This window comes from Somniosus microcephalus, chromosome 5 (genome assembly GCF_052327205.1).
Source record: "Somniosus microcephalus isolate GS21.2 chromosome 5, FLI_Smic_1.0, whole genome shotgun sequence".
Classification (NCBI taxonomy): Eukaryota; Metazoa; Chordata; class Chondrichthyes; order Squaliformes; family Somniosidae; genus Somniosus; species Somniosus microcephalus.
The window spans coordinates 21016006-21035602 of NC_140991.1; the positions used below are offsets into that span (position 1 = coordinate 21016006).

At 39.6% G+C, this 19597-nt stretch overlaps 1 protein-coding gene across 3 annotated transcripts in view; it reads right to left on the reverse strand.

The window, feature by feature from the left end:
* Nucleotides 1–3179: 3179 nt before the first annotated feature.
* Nucleotides 3180–19597, reverse strand: part of LOC147116942 (pituitary adenylate cyclase-activating polypeptide type I receptor-like) — a 179705-nt gene continuing 163287 nt past the window's right edge. For 2 of the 3 annotated variants that reach the window (XM_085987417.1, XM_085987416.1), the window contains one exon: nucleotides 3180–6302. In XM_085987417.1, coding sequence (XP_085843543.1) covers nucleotides 6111–6302 — 192 coding nt within the window. In that variant the 3' untranslated portion in view covers nucleotides 3180–6110. The remainder of the gene's footprint in view (nucleotides 6303–19597) is intronic. The other variant, XM_085987418.1, reaches the window with a different exon arrangement.

Below are 19597 nucleotides of genomic sequence, written 5' to 3' on the forward strand. Positions count from 1 at the left end.
ATTTATTGTTTGCTATTTTACAATGGGTGGGATATAATCGATGTGCATAGATGTACATATTAGAGAGTTTTTTTTATGGTGATGAAACTACTGTGCAGATTTCATTAAATGTTCCTCTGTGTTAATGTTCTGGATGTTGCACATGATTGATACACAAGGGATCACAGAGCCCCTTCTTAGGCAGTCAACACATTTGCCTGGAGCTATTGAGAATCACGGTCTGGTTTTTAATGCGGATCCCCATTACTGCCTGAGGAGCTGAAAATTCCACTTGCCAACCAAGTTATCTCCTGGCCTTGGGGACTTCGGAAACAAGCAACCTCGCAAACGGAAAAGGCCGTCCTCCATCCCCCCCCCCCAATTCTGCATCATTTCTTGGCTTCCCGTCTACATCTGATCCTTGTGGTTTGTTCCCTGTCTCACTGACACCAATCTTGTTCCTCTTTAAGATTTATTTCCAAAGCATTTCGGACTCCCTGGACTGGCTCCTTTCTCCCTACTTTTCAGCTCGCAGGCTGACGGTAGAAAAGGTCCTAATATTACAGAAATAAAGCTTCTCAATTGTCAGATTGAGCTTTATTACTGTAATTTTAACTCGATACGAGAAAAAAATTTAAACACTTTTGCTTGCCGTACTTTGCTTTCCCTTTTTTGACAGCTCAGCCTCACTTTCTCAATGTCACTCCAAAGTTTTTGGGAACAGAAAAGGACCTGAAACCCCAAAAGGCCTGTTTTTTTCCTACATATCTCAATCCCACCTAACCAACGTCTCACCACATCCCGCAATCCCTTCACTCTGCAGAAACATGCCTAATTGCCTCCTCAACCCAATGATCTTGCTTGCTTCGTTGACCTTCCCTGGTAATTAGTCCACAAGCCTATTACCATTTGGGTGAAAATGTTCCAATTGACCTCCACTCTTTTTTAACTTGTATGCCTGACATTTGAACCCTTTGCCACACTGAATAGTTTCTCCTCATTAAATTTATCAATTCCCCTTCCTCATCATGAAAACTGAAGTATGATCAACTCAATAGTCCCCTTTTTTTTTTACAACTAAACAGACTTAAAAATCGTACGGTCAAATCAATTGGTGTTCAAAATATCTTTTCCTCATTGAGTAAGTTCTCGATGGCGTGCTGTACAACCACAGAGTGCTCCATCCCCTGGAAGGGTAGAGGAAGAAAATACTGACAGGAGTAGGCCAGGAATGACATTTGGTCAGGTTGATAATAACCATGTTGATGTGTGCAGCAGATACCGTCCTGCCTACTCTGCATGAGGGAGGACAGTGACAGAAGAAGACTGCGATGGAGAAACATGAAGAAACAAGTACTTACGTTTAGATAATACCTTGCCACATCTCAGAAATATTGCAAAGCCCTTCACATACAAGGAATTAAGTTGAAGTGTCTGCTCAGAGTAGAGTAAACAGTACTGGTCTCTATATCACAGAAGGATATTGAGGCAATGGAGGAGGTGCAAAAATGATTTACAAGAATTATAACCAGAACTGAGAGGTTATAACTACCAGAAAAGTCTGAGCGGTCTGGGGCTGTTTAGAAAAGAGAAGGCTGAAGGGTGACCTAATCAAGGTCTTTAAAATTATGAAGGACTTCGATAGGGTAAACATAGAGACGATGTTTCCACTTGTGGGGGAGTTGAAAACTAGGGGCCTTAAATATAAGATAGTCATTAATAAATCCAATAAATAATTCAGGGGGAACATCTTTACCCAGAGAGTGGTTAGAATCTGGAACTCGCTACCACAAGGAGTTTCCACAGCACCTTTCACAACCACCGGACGTCCCAAAGCACTTTACAGCCAATAAAGTACTTTTTGAAGTGGAGTCACTGTTGTAATGTGGGAAACGCAGAAGCCAATACTGCGCACAGCAAGACCCCACAAACAGCAATGTGATAATGACCAGATAATCTGTTTTTAGTGATGTTGGTTGAGGGATAAGTATTGGCCAGGACACCCAGGACAACTCCCCTGTTCTTCTTTGAAACAGTGTCATGGGATCTTTTACATCCACCTGAGAGGGCAGACGGGGCCTCGGTTTAACATCTCATCGAAAAGGCAGCACCTCCGACAGTGCAGCACTCTCTCAGCACTGCACTGGAGTGTCAGCCTAGCTTTATGTGCTCAAGTCCCTGGAGGGGGACTTGAACCCACAACCTTCTGACTCAGAGGTGAGTGTGCTGCCCACTGAGCCACAGCTGACAACTGTGTTGACAAGAGTGATGAGGATGTGTAACTCGCTACCACAGGGAGTGGTCGAGACGAATAGCGAAGATGCATTTAAGGGGAAACGGAATAAGTTCATGAGGGAGAAAGGAATAGAATGAATATGCAGAGAGGATTAGATGAAGTAGGATGGGAGGAGGCTAAACACCGGCATAGACCAGTTGGGCCAATTGGCCTTTTCTATGTAATTCTTTGTTGTTATGTAAGCATTTTGCACACAGCCAGATCCCATAAGGAGCAATGAGATGAACAACTAGTTAAATGTGTTTTTGCTGGGAATGGTTAGGCGATGACCATCGACCAGAGTGCTGGGAGAACTCCCTGCCTTTACTCGACTAGTGACACACTCATATTCTGAGCAGGCTGACAGTATCTCTGCAGGGCACCCTTCCAACACGGTAGTCCCTCAGTACTAGCAATGCGGACTCAAACCCTCGATGGGAATGAACTCTCAAACCTTCTGACTTAGTCAAGGTGGCATTTTAGGGGTTGCCAATCCTGCAGGATTGCCCCGGAGTCTCCGGAGAAGAGCGACCTCCAGGACACCCCCGCCAGCGACCTCGGAGCAAAAAGATCCTAGGAGCATTAAAAGAATTGTGTTTTATTTCATTTTCTTCGAACACTTTTGTTTGTTAGTTATAAAAAATTATAGCAGTTGGGGGAGGGGGGGGAGAGGGCTGTTTGACAGTCAACAATCATCCAATCGCGTCACGAAGAGTCTGCATGGATGTGTTGGGTAGACCAATGGCGGGAGCGTGGGGGCGGGGCAAAGCGAGGCGGGACGTCAAGTGAAGGAACCTCCAGGAATACCTCCAACCGGAGCCGGCAACCCTAGCTGACGCACTTTTGTTACGGAATAATTCACGACTCACTCGCCTTGTGGCTGCACGGGTACAAAAAACAAACTAAGAGAAAGCCAAACATTCAATCTATTTCTGGAGCTGAAAACAAGCGTGTCGCAGACATGTTTATTTAGCATGCTCACAGATTAGTCTTTGCAAATAACAGAATTATGAATCAACAAAAAAAGTATTTACAGTGATCGGTCACAGCATAACTCAACCATGCGCACAAGAACACTGAACAAATCGGATTCAACAATTCCGTATTTGCTTTTATCAAACGACGTTATTTACACCGTAGGAATGGATTTAAAGTCACAATTCCAAGCGCCTGCCTCTGTTGACAGTGTTAGCCACTGAGGTTTAGTCAAGGGACACAGCACGAACCAACAACCCCCTCGAGGTTAACACTGCAGCGTGTTACAGCATGGGATGATGGGATGTCGGCCTACGTCTGCAGCTCACCTTATAGAGTCAAAAAAAAAGTAGCTTGCATTTCATCACTGCAGGGCGCCCCCAACGCACTTCACAGCCATGGAAGTCCTATTGAAGTGTAGTCACTGCTGTAACGTAGGGAACTGCTGCAGCCAATTGGAAGACTGATACCTGGGATGGCAGGGATGATGTATGAGGAGAGATTGGGTCGATTAGGCTTATATTCGCTCGAGTTTAGAAGAATGAGAGAGGATCTCATTGAAACTTATAAAATTCTAACAGGACTAGACAGACTAGATGCAGGAAGGATGTTCCCGATGGCCGGGGAGTCCAGAACCAGGGGTCACAGTCTAAAGATAAGGGGTAAGCCATTTAGGACAGAGATGAGGAGGAATTTCTTCACCCAGAGAGTGGTGAACCTGTGGAATTCTCTACCACAGAAGGCAGTGGAGGCCAATTCATTAAATATATTCAAGAAGGAGTTAGATATATTTCTTAAGGCTAAAGGGATCAAGGGATATGGGGAGAAAGCAGGGACAGGGTACTGAATTTGGATGATCAGCCATGATCGCATTGAATGGCGGAGCAGGCTCGAGGGGCCGAATGGCCTACTCCTGCTCCTATCTTCTATGTTTCTATGTTTCACAAACAGCAGTGAGATAAACGGACAGATTATCTGCTTTACCTGTCGATTGAGGGATAAATATTGTCCGGGACACCAGAGAAAGCTCCCCCTGCTCTTCTGCAAATAGTGCCATGAGATCTTTTACACCCGCCCGATAGAGACAGACGGTTTAAAGTCTCATCCGAAAGACGGCACCTCCGACAGTGCAGCACTCCCTCAGTACGGCCACTGGAGTGTCAGCCGATTTATGATCTAAACTCCACCTAATTATTACTTCTTCATTTATCTCAGCTTCTTCTCCACTCTTTCCAATTTAATTAATTACCGGTCTTATTCCTTCACCTAGATTTTCCAATTTAATAAAAATTGTTCCCCCGCCGTGTGCCGAGTTGGATGATGTCAGCTGGGAGAACAGTTGGGATGGGACATTAGGGGGCAATGTGAACCTAACCCGCCCTTTGGGAAACTGACGATACAACGCTGGTTTTACAGCCCGTGCGAAGTTACTCCCCATTAAACTCAACAGACAGTAATATTGGGTGGGGAGTAAAACCGGTGTTCCACCCGATCCCATAGAAACATAGAAAAATAGGAGCAGGAGTAGGCCAGTCGGCCCTTCGAGCCTGCTCCACCATTCAATATGATCATGGCTGATCCTCTATCTCAATACCATATTCCCACTCTCTCCCCGTACCCCTTGATGCTTTTTGTGTCTAGAAATCTATCTATCTCCTTCTTAAATATATTCAGTGACTTGGCCTCCACAGCCTTCTGTGGTGGAGAATTCCACAGGTTCACCACCATCTGAGTGAAGAAATTTCTCCTCGTCTCAGTCCTAAATGTCCTACCCCGTATCCTGAGACTGTGACTCCTCGTTCTAGACTCCCCAGCCAGGGGAAACATCCTCCCTGCATCCAGGCTGTCTAGCCCTGTCAGAATTTAATACGTTTCAATGAGATCCCCTCATTCTTCTAAACTCTAGTGAATACAGGCCTCGTCGACCCAATCTCTCCTCATACGACAGTCCTGCCATCCCAGGAACCAGTCTGGTGAACCTTCGCTGCACTCCCTCTATGGCAAGTATATCCTTTCTTAGGTAAGGGTTTCCTGCCTGGCGGATTAGTTTAAAATGACTCCCCTGGGTCTCAGCACCCCATGAGCCACGATTCCTGCTCCCGGTGGCCGCTTAGTGACTTCTGGTGGAAAACTGTGTGTTTCTATGGACAGCAGGTGTGGAGATGGCCCGGCTCTATTGTGACACCTCCGATGGTAGTTCAATCGCCTGCCGACACTCAGTCTAGCCTTCACACCTGAAGACTGGCCACTAGGGTGCGGTGAGCGTAGAACCGAATGCCAGCAAGTCAGAAAGAAAGAAGAAAAAAAATAACTTGTATTTATGTCGCACCTTTCATGAGCTCAGGACGTCGCAAAGCCACTTACAGCTTTTCTTTGAATAGTGCCGTGGGATCCTTTACATTCACCCGAGAGGGCAGACGAGGCCTCGGTCTAACATCTCATCCAAACGGCAGCACCTCTGACAGTGCGGCGCTCCCTCAGCACTGCACTGGAGCGTCAGCCTAGATTTTGTGCTCAAGTCTCTGCGGGGGGGGGGGGGCGGGGGGGGCTTGAACTCACAACCTTCTGACTCAGGGGCAAGAGTGCTGGGCTGAGTCAGTGGGAGACATTTGGAGAGGAAACAACTTTTGAAGAGATATATAATCTTAGAAAGTCCTGAGCTTTGTAAATTCTTTGCACACATCTCTTCTACATCCTTGCAGCGGAAGAGCGGCCTCTCCCCGTGGCACAGCTTTGATGATTGGCAACAGCCTTGTTGAAATCAGGAACATGAAACAGAAACTGAAGGAACTCCACAAAAAGAAACATAATTCATACAGCTGATAATATCACCGTCATTATTTATAAATAGCTCATTAACTACGATGAACGAGGGCACTTGTCATGCAGGCTGCAAGCTGCTTTGGTGGCCCGACGACTTCCGTTTTGGACTAAATTTATCGAACAAGTACATTTGGGTGACATAGGTGTTGGCGCTGCTCTCTGTCGATAGGTTCCGGTCGCGTCTTCTATTGAAGTGCAGGTATCTCTCCGAGCGCCACCATCTCAGATGCCGGCTCAGCTCTGCGAGGACCTTGCGAGAGAAGAAGTCTGGTTGGAAATTTTCATTCTTAACATGCACACATATAGGTGAGAAATTCAGTATCGCCCCGTTTGGGGCGGTGATTTTGAAAAGTTTGAAAAGTTAGCACCAGGCGCTAACGATTTCAAACTTTTGAAAAATTCGCCGTTTGCACTCCAGGAAGGAAGTGGAGCGCTAAATCAAGCGTTTCACTTCCTTCTTGGAGCACGATCGGCAGCAGGCGGGGCGGAGACTTCGGCAGCGCTGCTCACTGGGCCATGCAGCGCCACCGCGTTCAAAGGCTCCTCCGCTCCCTTAAAGGGAAGGGCCCTTGCTGCAGGCTCCGCAATATAAAAAGTACCTGCCTGGACCACCGAGACAGCCGCGATCCCGCGCGATCACGGGCAGGAACCCGCTAAAAAAACTGGAACAGGAAAGAAGTTTTTTTTTACTTACCTCGGCCGCCTCGCCTTTAATCATAGCCTCCGAAGCGCCCGGCCGCCCGACGCACGCCTCCCGCAGCTGTCGGTGTTTTGCCCTGGCGCTGTCCTTGCGTATCCCAGGGGTGCAGTTAGTTCGATGCGTCCCCTGGGGTCATGTGGACCATGGGGAGCCAATGGTAGCAGGGAATGCTTCATTCATAAGTTTGACAGGAAGAGCTGTCAAAACTATAAATACTATAAGCCCCAAAACATCACTAAAACTTCAAATAATTTTTTTTTTAAATCACATTTTTAAAATAACTATAAATTACATGAAATAACTATTTTAAACAATAATTTAAATTTTTGAAAAAATTAATTCCATTTTCTAACGGGGCTAAAAATAAACTTACTTTTCTTTAAAGTATTTCAAAATAATAAACCTGTGGAAAAAATGTTTTAATTTTAATTATTTCACCACTTACCTTGTAAAAAGCAGGCCTTTAACTAGCGCTCCCCCAGTCCCTTTCTGACTGCAAAACGCTCCCCTCAACCTGTCGTTGCTAGCGGCAGGCGGTAAGGCAGGGGGCGCCACTCACTATCCGGTCCGGGGCGCTAACAGGGCGTTGCGCACTCGACTGACGTCACGATCTGCCGGCGCAGGAGGTCGTGGCGGTAGTGTTTAGCGCTGCCGCAAAATGTCTAGTTAATTTCGCTAGCGGCGCAAACACCACTGTGCCCGGGCGCTAGTTGCTTTGCGCCCCAATTGGCGCCCTCTTAAGGCGCTAACGGGAGGCACAAGCAACTGAATTTTTCCCCCTTGGTGCCTACTTAGCAAATTCTGACTTTATTTTATGTGGTTCTTTGTCCCCCGGGTGCTTGTTGAGAATATCTAGACAATCCTCAATACAGCAGCAGCTGTACCAACACCAACTTCCACATGTACAGCACTCCTCATGTAAGGGGAGCGACTCAGACCCCTTTACAAGGTAGGCAGAGGGCACCGAGGAGGAGACAACAACAACTTGCTTTTATACAGCGCCTTTAACGTAATAAAATGTCCCAAGGCAGTTCACAGGAGTGTTATCAACGAGCCACATAAAGAGATATTAGGACAGATGATTAAAAGCTTGGTCGAAGAGGTAGGTTTTAAGGAGCATCTAAAAGCAGGAGAGAAGTAGAGAGGCGGAGAGGTTTAGGGAGGGAATTCCAGAGTTTAGGGCCTCGGCAGCTGAAGGCACGGCCGCCAATGGTGGGGCGATGAAAATCGACGCGCAAGAGGCCAGAATTGGAGCAGCACAGAGATCTCGCAGGGTTGTAGGGCTGGAGGAGGGTTGTGAATCTTTGGAATTCTCTGCCCCAGAGGGCTGTGAATGCTGAGTCTTTGAGTATATTCAAGGCTGAGATCGATAGATTTTTGAACACTAGGGGGAATCGAGGGATATGGAGATCGGGCGGGAAAGTGGAGTTTAGGTTGATGATCAGCCATGATCTTATTGAATGGCGGAGCAGGCTCGAGAGGCCGTATGGCCTACTCCTGCTCCTATTTCTTATGTTCTTATGTTACAGAGATAGGGAGGGGCAAGGTCACGGAGGAATTTGAACGCAAGGATGAGAGTTTTAAATTTGTGGAGGTATCGGGAGAAGTGGTCAAAGAGATGTGATTTTAAGAGGGTTTGTAAGGAAGACAGAGAGACACAAGGTGGTTTACGGAGACAGCTTTGAAGTGCAGTAACTAAAGGGCCCAACCAGAAAGAGGAACCATTCTGAGTTTGATTTGAGCCTAAATGGCGATGCTAAAAATGGAATGTCTAAACCCACTAACCAACCAGTCACTTTCAACTATTATTTTCATTCAATTTTGTAACACTAATTTCAGTGCTTTGATTAACGAATGGCGCACGTCGGCAACCGGATTAGGAGCATTTCTCTGAAAAGCAATTGCGTCAAAAATTAAATTGGCCACGAAACAGGCAGCATCAAAATATTATATTCCGTGCTGCTATCTGCCATACAAATTATATTGAGCTTTTAAAGAATCCTTGCCTTCCGTGATGTGTTTAACAGTAGCGCGGAAAGTATTAACAGTATAAACACCTTTTATGTTAACACCCATGAAAAGTAAGTGATATATAAACAGTGACAATTAAATGCAGTGAAATGCAGCAAGACCTGGACAACATTCAGACTTGGGCTGACAAGTGGCAAGTAACATTCGCACCATACAAGTGCCAGGCAATGACCATCTCCAACAAGCAAGACTCTAACCATCTCCCCTTGACATTCAATGGCATTACCATCGCTGAATCCCCCACTATCAACATCCTGGGGGTTACCATTGACCAGAAACTGAACTGGACCAGCCACATAAATACTGTGGCTACAAGAGCAGGCCAGAGGCTGGGAATTCTGCGGCGAGTGTCTCACCTCCTGACTCCCCAAAGCCTTTCCACCATCTACAAGGCACAAGTCAGGAGTGTGATGGAATACTCTCCACTTGCCTGGATGAGTGCAGCTCCAACAACACTCAAGAAGCTCGACACCATTCAGGATAAAGCAGCCCGCTTGATTGGCACTCCATCCACCACCTTCAACATTCACTCCCTCCACCACCGGCGCACTGTGGCTGCAGTGTGTACCATCTACAAGATGCACTGCAGCAACTCGCCAAAGCTCCTTCAACAGCACCTTCCAAACCCGCGACCTCTACCACTTAGAAGGACAAGGGCAGCAGACGCATGGGAATATCACCACCTACAAGTTCCCCTCCAAGTCACACACCATCCTGACTTGGACCTGTATCGCCGTTCCTTCACTGTCGCTGGGCCAAAATCCTGGAACACCCTTCCTAACAGTATTGTGGGTGTACCTACACCATATGGACTGCAGCGGTTCAAGAAGGCGGCTCACCACCATCTTCTCAAGGGCAATTAGGGATGGGCAATAAATGCAGGCCTAGCCAGCCAGCGAGGCCCACATCCCATCAATGAATAATTTTTTTTTTGAAAAGCCACAGTTAGACTGTGTGCGCTGGGCGGTCTGGAAGATAGCATCAGTTTTATGAGGCTGAACCCTGGCAACAGAGGATTGAACCGGGAGGAAAGATTGTAGAAAGTTAGATGCTTCAGGCTTGAAAAGACGTGATGGAGAGGAGACCTTAGTATAGAATCATTGGATGATGCAGCACAGAAGGAGGCCATTCGGCCCATTGTGCCTGTGCCGGCTCTTTGGTAGAGCTATGTAATTAGGAGACCCAACTTTCCTGAGATTAAATGGACTGAGTCCACGAGAGGGTGGATTTTACGTGTCTATGCAAAGCATGACCTTAAGCAGCCAAAATGGCCTTTCCTTATTCCACACTTTCTTAAGATCCTAATACGAACCACTTTATTTTACTTTTATTCAAGGGAAGAAGCGTGCTGAGCTGAGACCTATCACTGAGGCACAGACGCTAATGCATCAAAAATGACATACAGGCCGGGGACCCCTTGCTCCCAGGCAGAGACAAGGTCGTTTCTTTGGCTACCAGAGGAACAAAGCCACAAGTCAGGCTCCAGGTTTCTACGATAAGTGAGGGAAGAAGGAGGGAGTCAGAGACATACAGAGAGAAAGAGAGACACACAGAGAGAAGGAGAGACATGCAAAAGAGGCCATTGTCGGGAGCGGTGAGAGCGGAGTTTCAGTGAGTATTTAAACTCACTTTTGTAGGCTTTTTCACAGGCTTACCAATCTCGCAGACCGGCGGCGGAGGATGCCGAGAAACTCCAGTATGATTTGGACAGGTTGGGTGATTGGGCAGATGCATGGCAGATGCAGTATAATGTGGATAAATGCGAGGTTATCCACTTTGGTGGCAAAAACAGGAAGACAGATTATTATCTGAATGGCAATAGATTGGGAAAAGGGGAAGTGCAATGAGACCTGGGTGTCCTTGTGCACCAGTCGCTGAAGGTAAGCATGCAGGTGCAGCAGGTGGTTAAGAAGGCAAATGGTATGCTGGCCTTCATAGCGAGAGGATTCGAGTACAGGAGCAAGGATGTCTTGCTGCAGTTGTACAAGGCCTTGGTGAGACCACACCTTGAGTATTGTGTGCAGTTTTGGTCACCTTATCTGAGGAAGAATGTTCTTGCCATGGCGGGAGTGCAGCGAAGATTCACCAGACTGATACCTGGGATGGCAGGAATGACGTATGAAGAGAAATTGGGTCGATTAGGCTTATAGTCGCTGGAGTTTAGAAGAATGAGAGGGGATCTCATTGAAACTTATAAAATTCTAACAGGACTAGACAGACAAGATGCAGGAAGGCTGTTCCCGATGGCGGGGGAGTCCAGAACCAGGGGTCACAGTCTAAGGATAAGGGGTAAGCCATTTAGGACTGAGATGAGGAGGAATTTCTTCACCCAGAGAGTGGTGAACCTGTGGAATTCTCTACCACAGAAGGCAGTTGAGGCCAATTCATTAAATATATTCAAGAAGGAGTGAGATATATTTCTTAAGGCTAAGGGGATCAAGGGGAGAAACCACGGACAGGGTACTGAATTTGGATGATCAGCCATGATCGCAGTGAATGGCGGAGCAGGCTCGAGGGCCGAATGGCCTACTCCTACTCCTATCTTCTATGTTTCTATTTTTCTACACAGAGAGAGAGACACACACAGAGAAAGAGAGACACACAGAAAGAAAGAGAGACATACAGAGAGAAAGAGAGACACACAGAGAGAAAGAGAGACACACAGAGAGAAAGAGAGACACACAGAGAAAAAGAGAGACATACAGAGAGAAAGAGAGACATACCGAGAGAAAGAGAGACACACAGAGAGAAAGAGAGACAGAGGGAAAGTGAGACATACAGAGAAAGGGTGACATGCAGATAGAAAGTGAGAGGAGGAACCTACCGAGAGAGACGAAAAGAAAAGAGACATAAAGGGAGACATACAGAGAGAGAAATAGACACATACATAAAACACTGAACACCACTATATATAAATATCTGAATACTACTCCTATCTATAAACCTCTGAAAACTATTCCTATCTACAAACCTCTGAGCACTATTACTATCTATTAATCTCTGAACACTATTCCTATCTATAAATCTCTGAACACTATTCCTATCTATTAATCTCTGAACACTATTCCTATCTATTAATCTCTGAATACTATTCCTATCTATAAATCTCTGAAAACTATTCCTATCTATTAATCTCTGAACACTATTCCTATCTATAAATCTCTGAAAACTATTCCTATCTATTAATCTCTGAACACTATTCCTATCTATAAATCTCTGAACACTATTCCTATCTATTAATCTCTGAACACTATTCCTATCTATTAATCTCTGAAAACTATTCCTAGCTATTTATCTCTGAATACTATTCCTATCTATTAATCTCTGAACACTATTCCTATCTATAAATCTCTGAATACTATTCCTATCTATTAAACTCTGAACACTATTCCTATCTATTAATCTCTGAACACTATTCCTATCTATTAATCTCTGAATACTATTCCTATCTATAAATCTCTGAACACTATTCCTATCTATTTATCTCTGAACACTATTCCTATCTATTAATCTCTGAACACTATTCCTATCTATTAATCTCTGAACACTATTCCTATCTATAAATCTCTGAAAACTATTCCTAGCTATTTATCTCTGAATACTATTCCTATCTATTAATCTCTGAACACTATTCCGATCTATAAATCTCTGAATACTATTCCTATCTATTAATCTCTGAACACTATTCCTATCTATTAATCTCTGAACACTATTCCTATCTATTAAGCTCTGAATACTATTCCTATCCATAAATCTCTGAACACAATTCCTATCTATAAATCTCTGAATACTATTCCTATCTATTAATCTCTGAACACTATTCCTATCTATTAATCTCTGAACACTATTCCTATCTATTAATCTCTGAACACTATTCCTATCTATTAATCTCTGAACACTATTCCTATCTATTAATCTCTGAACACTATTCCTATCTATAAATCTCTGAAAACTATTCCTATCTATAAATCTCTGAACACTATTCCTATCTATTAATCTCTGAACACTATTCCTATCTATTTATCTCTGAACACTATTCCTATCTATTAATCTCTGAACACTATTCCTATCTATAAATCTCTGAAAACTATTCCTATCTATAAATCTCTTAACATTATTCCTATCTATAAATCTCTGAAAACTATTCCTATCTATTAATCTCTGAACACTAGTCCTATCTATTAATCTCTGAACATTATTCCTATCTATAAATCTCTGAATACTATTCCTATCTATAAATCTCTGAACACTATTCCTATCTATTTATCTCTGAACACTATTCCTATCTATAAATCTCTGAACACTATTCCTATCTATTAATCTCTGAACACTATTCCTATCTATTTATCTCTGAACACTATTCCTATCTATTAATCTCTGAACACTATTCCGATCTATAAATCTCTGAACACTATTCCTATCTATAAATCTCTGAACACTATTCCTATCTATTAATCTCTGAACACTCTTCCTATCAATTAATCTCTGAACACTATTCCTATCAATAAATCTCTGAATACTATTCCTATCTATAAATCTCTGAATACTATTCCTATCTATAAATCTCTGAACACTATTTCTATCTATTAAACTCTGAACACTATTTCTATCTATTAATCTCTGAACACTATTCCTATCTATTAATCTCTGAATACTATTCCTATCTATAAATCTCTGAACACTATTCCTATCTATTTATCTCTGAACACTATTGCTATCTATTAATCTCTGTACACTATTCCTATCTATTAATCTCTGAACACTATTCCTATCTATAAATCTCTGAAAACTATTCCTAGCTATTTACCTCTGAATATTATTCCTATCTATTAATCTCTGAACACTATTCCGATCTATAAATCTCTGAATACTATTCCTATCTATTAATCTCTGAACACTATTCCTATCTATTAATCTCTGAACACTATTCCTATCTATTAATCTCTGAATACTATTCCTATCCATAAATCTCTGAACACAATTCCTATCTATAAATCTCTGAATACTATTCCTATCTATTAATCTCTGAACACTATTCCTATCTATTAATCTCTGAACACTATTCCTATCTATTAATCTCTGAACACTATTCCTATCTATTAATCTCTGAACACTATTCCTATCTATTAATCTCTGAACACTATTCCTATCTATAAATCTCTGAAAACTATTCCTATCTATAAATCTCTGAACACTATTCCTATCTATTTATCTCTGAACACTATTCCTATCTATAAATCTCTGAACACTATTCCTATCTATTAATCTCTGAACACTATTCCTATCTATTTATCTCTGAACACTATTCCTATCTATTAATCTCTGAACACTATTCCTATCTATTAATCTCTGAACACTATTCCTATCTATTTATCTCTGAACACTATTCCTATCTATTAATCTCTGAACACCATTCCTATCTATAAATCTCTGAACACTATTCCTATCTATAAATGTCTGAACACTATTCCTATCTATTAATCTCTGAACACTATTCCTATCTATAAATCTCTGAACACTATTCCTATCTATTTATCTCTGAACACTATTCCTATCTATAAATCTCTGAACACTATTCCTATCTATTAATCTCTGAACACTATTCCTATCTATAAATCTCTGAACATTATTCCTATCTATAAATCTCTGAACACTATTCCTATCTATTAATCTCTGAACACTATTCCGATCTATAAATCTCTGAACACTATTCCTATCTATAAATATCTGAACACTATTCCGATCTATTAATCTCTGAACACTATTCCTATCTATAAATCTCTGAATACTATTCCTATTTATTAATCTCTGAACACTATTCCTATCTATTTATCTCTGAACACTATTCCTATCTATAAATCTCTGAACACTATTCCTATCTATTAATCTCTGAACACTCTTCCTATCTATTAATCTCTGAACACTCTTCCTATCAATTAATCTCTGAACACTATTCCTATCAATAAATCTCTGAATACTATTCCTATCTATAAATCTCTGAATACTATTCCTATCTATAAATCTCTGAACACTATTTCTATCTATTAATCTCTGAACACTATTCCTATCTATAAATCTCTGAACACTATTCCTATCTATAAATCTCTGAAAACTATTCCTATCTATTAATCTCTGAACACTATTCCTATCTATTAATCTCTGAACACTATTCCTATCTATTAATCTCTGAATACTATTCCTATCTATTAATCGCTGAACACTATTCCTATCTATAAATCTCTGAACACTATTCCTATCTATAAATCTCTGAACACTATTCCTATCTATTAATCTCTGAACACTATTCTGATCTATAAATCTCTGAACACTATTCCAATCTATAAATCTCTGAACACTATTCCTATCTATTAATCTCTGAACACTATTCCTATCTATTAATCTCTGAATACTATTCCTATCTATTAATCTCTGAACACTATTCCTATCTATAAATCTCTGAACACTATTCCTATCTATAAATCTCTGAAAACTATTCCTATCTATTAATCTCTGAACACTATTCCTATCTATTTATCTCTCAACACTATTTCTATCTATTAATCTCTGAACACTATTCCTATCTATTAATCTCTGAACACTATTCCTATCTATAAATCTCTGAATACTATTCCTATCTATTAATCTCTGAATACTATTCCTATCTATAAATCTCTGAACACTATTCCTATCTATTAATCTCTGAACACTATTCCTATCTATAAATCTCTGAACACTATTCCTATCTATTAATCTCTGAACACTATTCCTATCTATAAATCTCTGAATACTATTCCTATCTATAAATCTCTGAACACTATTCCTATCTATTTATCTCTGAACACTATTCCTGTCTATTAATCTCTGAACACTATTCCTGTCTATTAATCTCTGAATACTATTCCTATCTATTAATCGCTGAACACTATTCCTATCTATTAATCTCTGAACACTATTCCTATCTATTAATCTCTGAACACTATTCCTATCTATTAATCTCTGAACACTATTCCTATCTATTTATCTCTGAACACTATTCCTATCTATTAATCTCTGAACACTATTCCTATCTATAAATCTCTGAACACTAGACCGATCTATAAATCTCTGAACACTATTCCTATCTATTAATCTCTGAACACTATTCCTATCTATAAATCTCTGAACACTATTCCTATCTATAAATCTCTGAACATTATTCCTATCTATAAATCTCTGAACACTATTCCTATCTATTAATCTCTGAACACTATTCCGATCTATAAATCTCTGAACACTATTCCTATCTATTAATCTCTGAACACTATTCCTATCTATAAATCTCTGAACACTATTCCTATCTATTTATCTCTGAACACTATTCCTATCTATAAATCTCTGAACACTATACCTATCTATTAATCTCTGAACACTATTCCTATCTATAAATCTCTGAACATTATTCCTATCTATAAATCTCTGAACACTATTCCTATCTATTAATCTCTGAACACTATTCCGATCTATAAATCTCTGAACACTATTCCTTTCTATAAATATCTGAACACTATTCCTATCTATTAATCTCTGAACACTATTCCTATCTATGAATCTCTGAATACTATTCCGATCTATTAATCTCTGAACACTATTCCTATCTATTTATCTCTGAACACTATTCCTATCTATAAACCTCTGAACACTATTCCTATCTATTAATCTCTGAACACTCTTCCTATCTATTAATCTCTGAACACTCTTCCTATCTATTAATCTCTGAACACTATTCCTATCAATAAATCTCTGAATACTATTCCTATCTATAAATCTCTGAATACGATTCCTATCTATAAATCTCTGAACACTATTTCTATCTATTAATCTCTGAACACTATTCTTATCTATAAATCTCTGAACACTATTCCTATCTATAAATCTCTGAACACTATTCCTATCTATAAATCTCTGAAAACTATTCCTATCTATTTATCTTTGAACACTATTCCTATCTATTAATCTCTCAACACTATTCCTATCTATTAATCTCTGAACACTATTCCTATCTATTAATCTCTGAAAACTATTCCTAGCTATTTATCTCTGAATACTATTCCTATCTATTAATCTCTGAACACTATTCCTATCTATAAATCTCTGAATACTATTCCTATCTATTAAACTCTGAACACTATTCCTATCTATTAATCTCTGAACACTATTCCTATCTATTAATCTCTGAATACTATTCCTATCTATAAATCTCTGAACACTATTCCTATCTATTTATCTCTGAACACTATTCCTATCTATTAATCTCTGAACACTATTCCTATCTATTAATCTCTGAACACTATTCCTATCTATAAATCTCTGAAAACTATTCCTAGCTATTTATCTCTGAATACTATTCCTATCTATTAATCTCTGAACACTATTCCGATCTATAAATCTCTGAATACTATTCCTATCTATTAATCTCTGAACACTATTCCTATCTATTAATCTCTGAACACTATTCCTATCTATTAAGCTCTGAATACTATTCCTATCCATAAATCTCTGAACACAATTCCTATCTATAAATCTCTGAATACTATTCCTATCTATTAATCTCTGAACACTATTCCTATCTATTAATCTCTGAACACTATTCCTATCTATTAATCTCTGAACACTATTCCTATCTATTAATCTCTGAACACTATTCCTATCTATTAATCTCTGAACACTATTCCTATCTATAAATCTCTGAAAACTATTCCTATCTATAAATCTCTGAACACTATTCCTATCTATTAATCTCTGAACACTATTCCTATCTATTTATCTCTGAACACTATTCCTATCTATTAATCTCTGAACACTATTCCTATCTATAAATCTCTGAAAACTATTCCTATCTATAAATCTCTTAACATTATTCCTATCTATAAATCTCTGAAAACTATTCCTATCTATTAATCTCTGAACACTAGTCCTATCTATTAATCTCTGAACATTATTCCTATCTATAAATCTCTGAATACTATTCCTATCTATAAATCTCTGAACACTATTCCTATCTATTTATCTCTGAACACTATTCCTATCTATAAATCTCTGAACACTATTCCTATCTATTAATCTCTGAACACTATTCCTATCTATTTATCTCTGAACACTATTCCTATCTATTAATCTCTGAACACTATTCCGATCTATAAATCTCTGAACACTATTCCTATCTATAAATCTCTGAACACTATTCCTATCTATTAATCTCTGAACACTCTTCCTATCAATTAATCTCTGAACACTATTCCTATCAATAAATCTCTGAATACTATTCCTATCTATAAATCTCTGAATACTATTCCTATCTATAAATCTCTGAACACTATTTCTATCTATTAAACTCTGAACACTATTTCTATCTATTAATCTCTGAACACTATTCCTATCTATTAATCTCTGAATACTATTCCTATCTATAAATCTCTGAACACTATTCCTATCTATTTATCTCTGAACACTATTGCTATCTATTAATCTCTGTACACTATTCCTATCTATTAATCTCTGAACACTATTCCTATCTATAAATCTCTGAAAACTATTCCTAGCTATTTACCTCTGAATATTATTCCTATCTATTAATCTCTGAACACTATTCCGATCTATAAATCTCTGAATACTATTCCTATCTATTAATCTCTGAACACTATTCCTATCTATTAATCTCTGAACACTATTCCTATCTATTAATCTCTGAATACTATTCCTATCCATAAATCTCTGAACACAATTCCTATCTATAAATCTCTGAATACTATTCCTATCTATTAATCTCTGAACACTATTCCTATCTATTAATCTCTGAACACTATTCCTATCTATTAATCTCTGAACACTATTCCTATCTATTAATCTCTGAACACTATTCCTATCTATTAATCTCTGAACACTATTCCTATCTATAAATCTCTGAAAACTATTCCTATCTATAAATCTCTGAACACTATTCCTATCTATTTATCTCTGAACACTATTCCTATCTATAAATCTCTGAACACTATTCCTATCTATTAATCTCTGAACACTATTCCTATCTATTTATCTCTGAACACTATTCCTATCTATTAATCTCTGAACACTATTCCTATCTATTAATCTCTGAACACTATTCCTATCTATTTATCTCTGAACACTATTCCTATCTATTAATCTCTGAACACCATTCCTATCTATAAATCTCTGAACACTATTCCTATCTATAAATGTCTGAACACTATTCCTATCTATTAATCTCTGAACACTATTCCTATCTATAAATCTCTGAACACTATTCCTATCTATTTATCTCTGAACACTATTCCTATCTATAAATCTCTGAACACTATTCCTATCTATTAATCTCTGAACACTATTCCTATCTATAAATCTCTGAACATTATTCCTATCTATAAATCTCTGAACACTATTCCTATCTATTAATCTCTGAACACTATTCCGATCTATAAATCTCTGAACACTATTCCTATCTATAAATATCTGAACACTATTCCGATCTATTAATCTCTGAACACTATTCCTATCTATAAATCTCTGAATACTATTCCTATTTATTAATCTCTGAACACTATTCCTATCTATTTATCTCTGAACACTATTCCTATCTATAAATCTCTGAACACTATTCCTATCTATTAATCTCTGAACACTCTTCCTATCTATTAATCTCTGAACACTCTTCCTATCAATTAATCTCTGAACACTATTCCTATCAATAAATCTCTGAATACTATTCCTATCTATAAATCTCTGAATACTATTCCTATCTATAAATCTCTGAACACTAT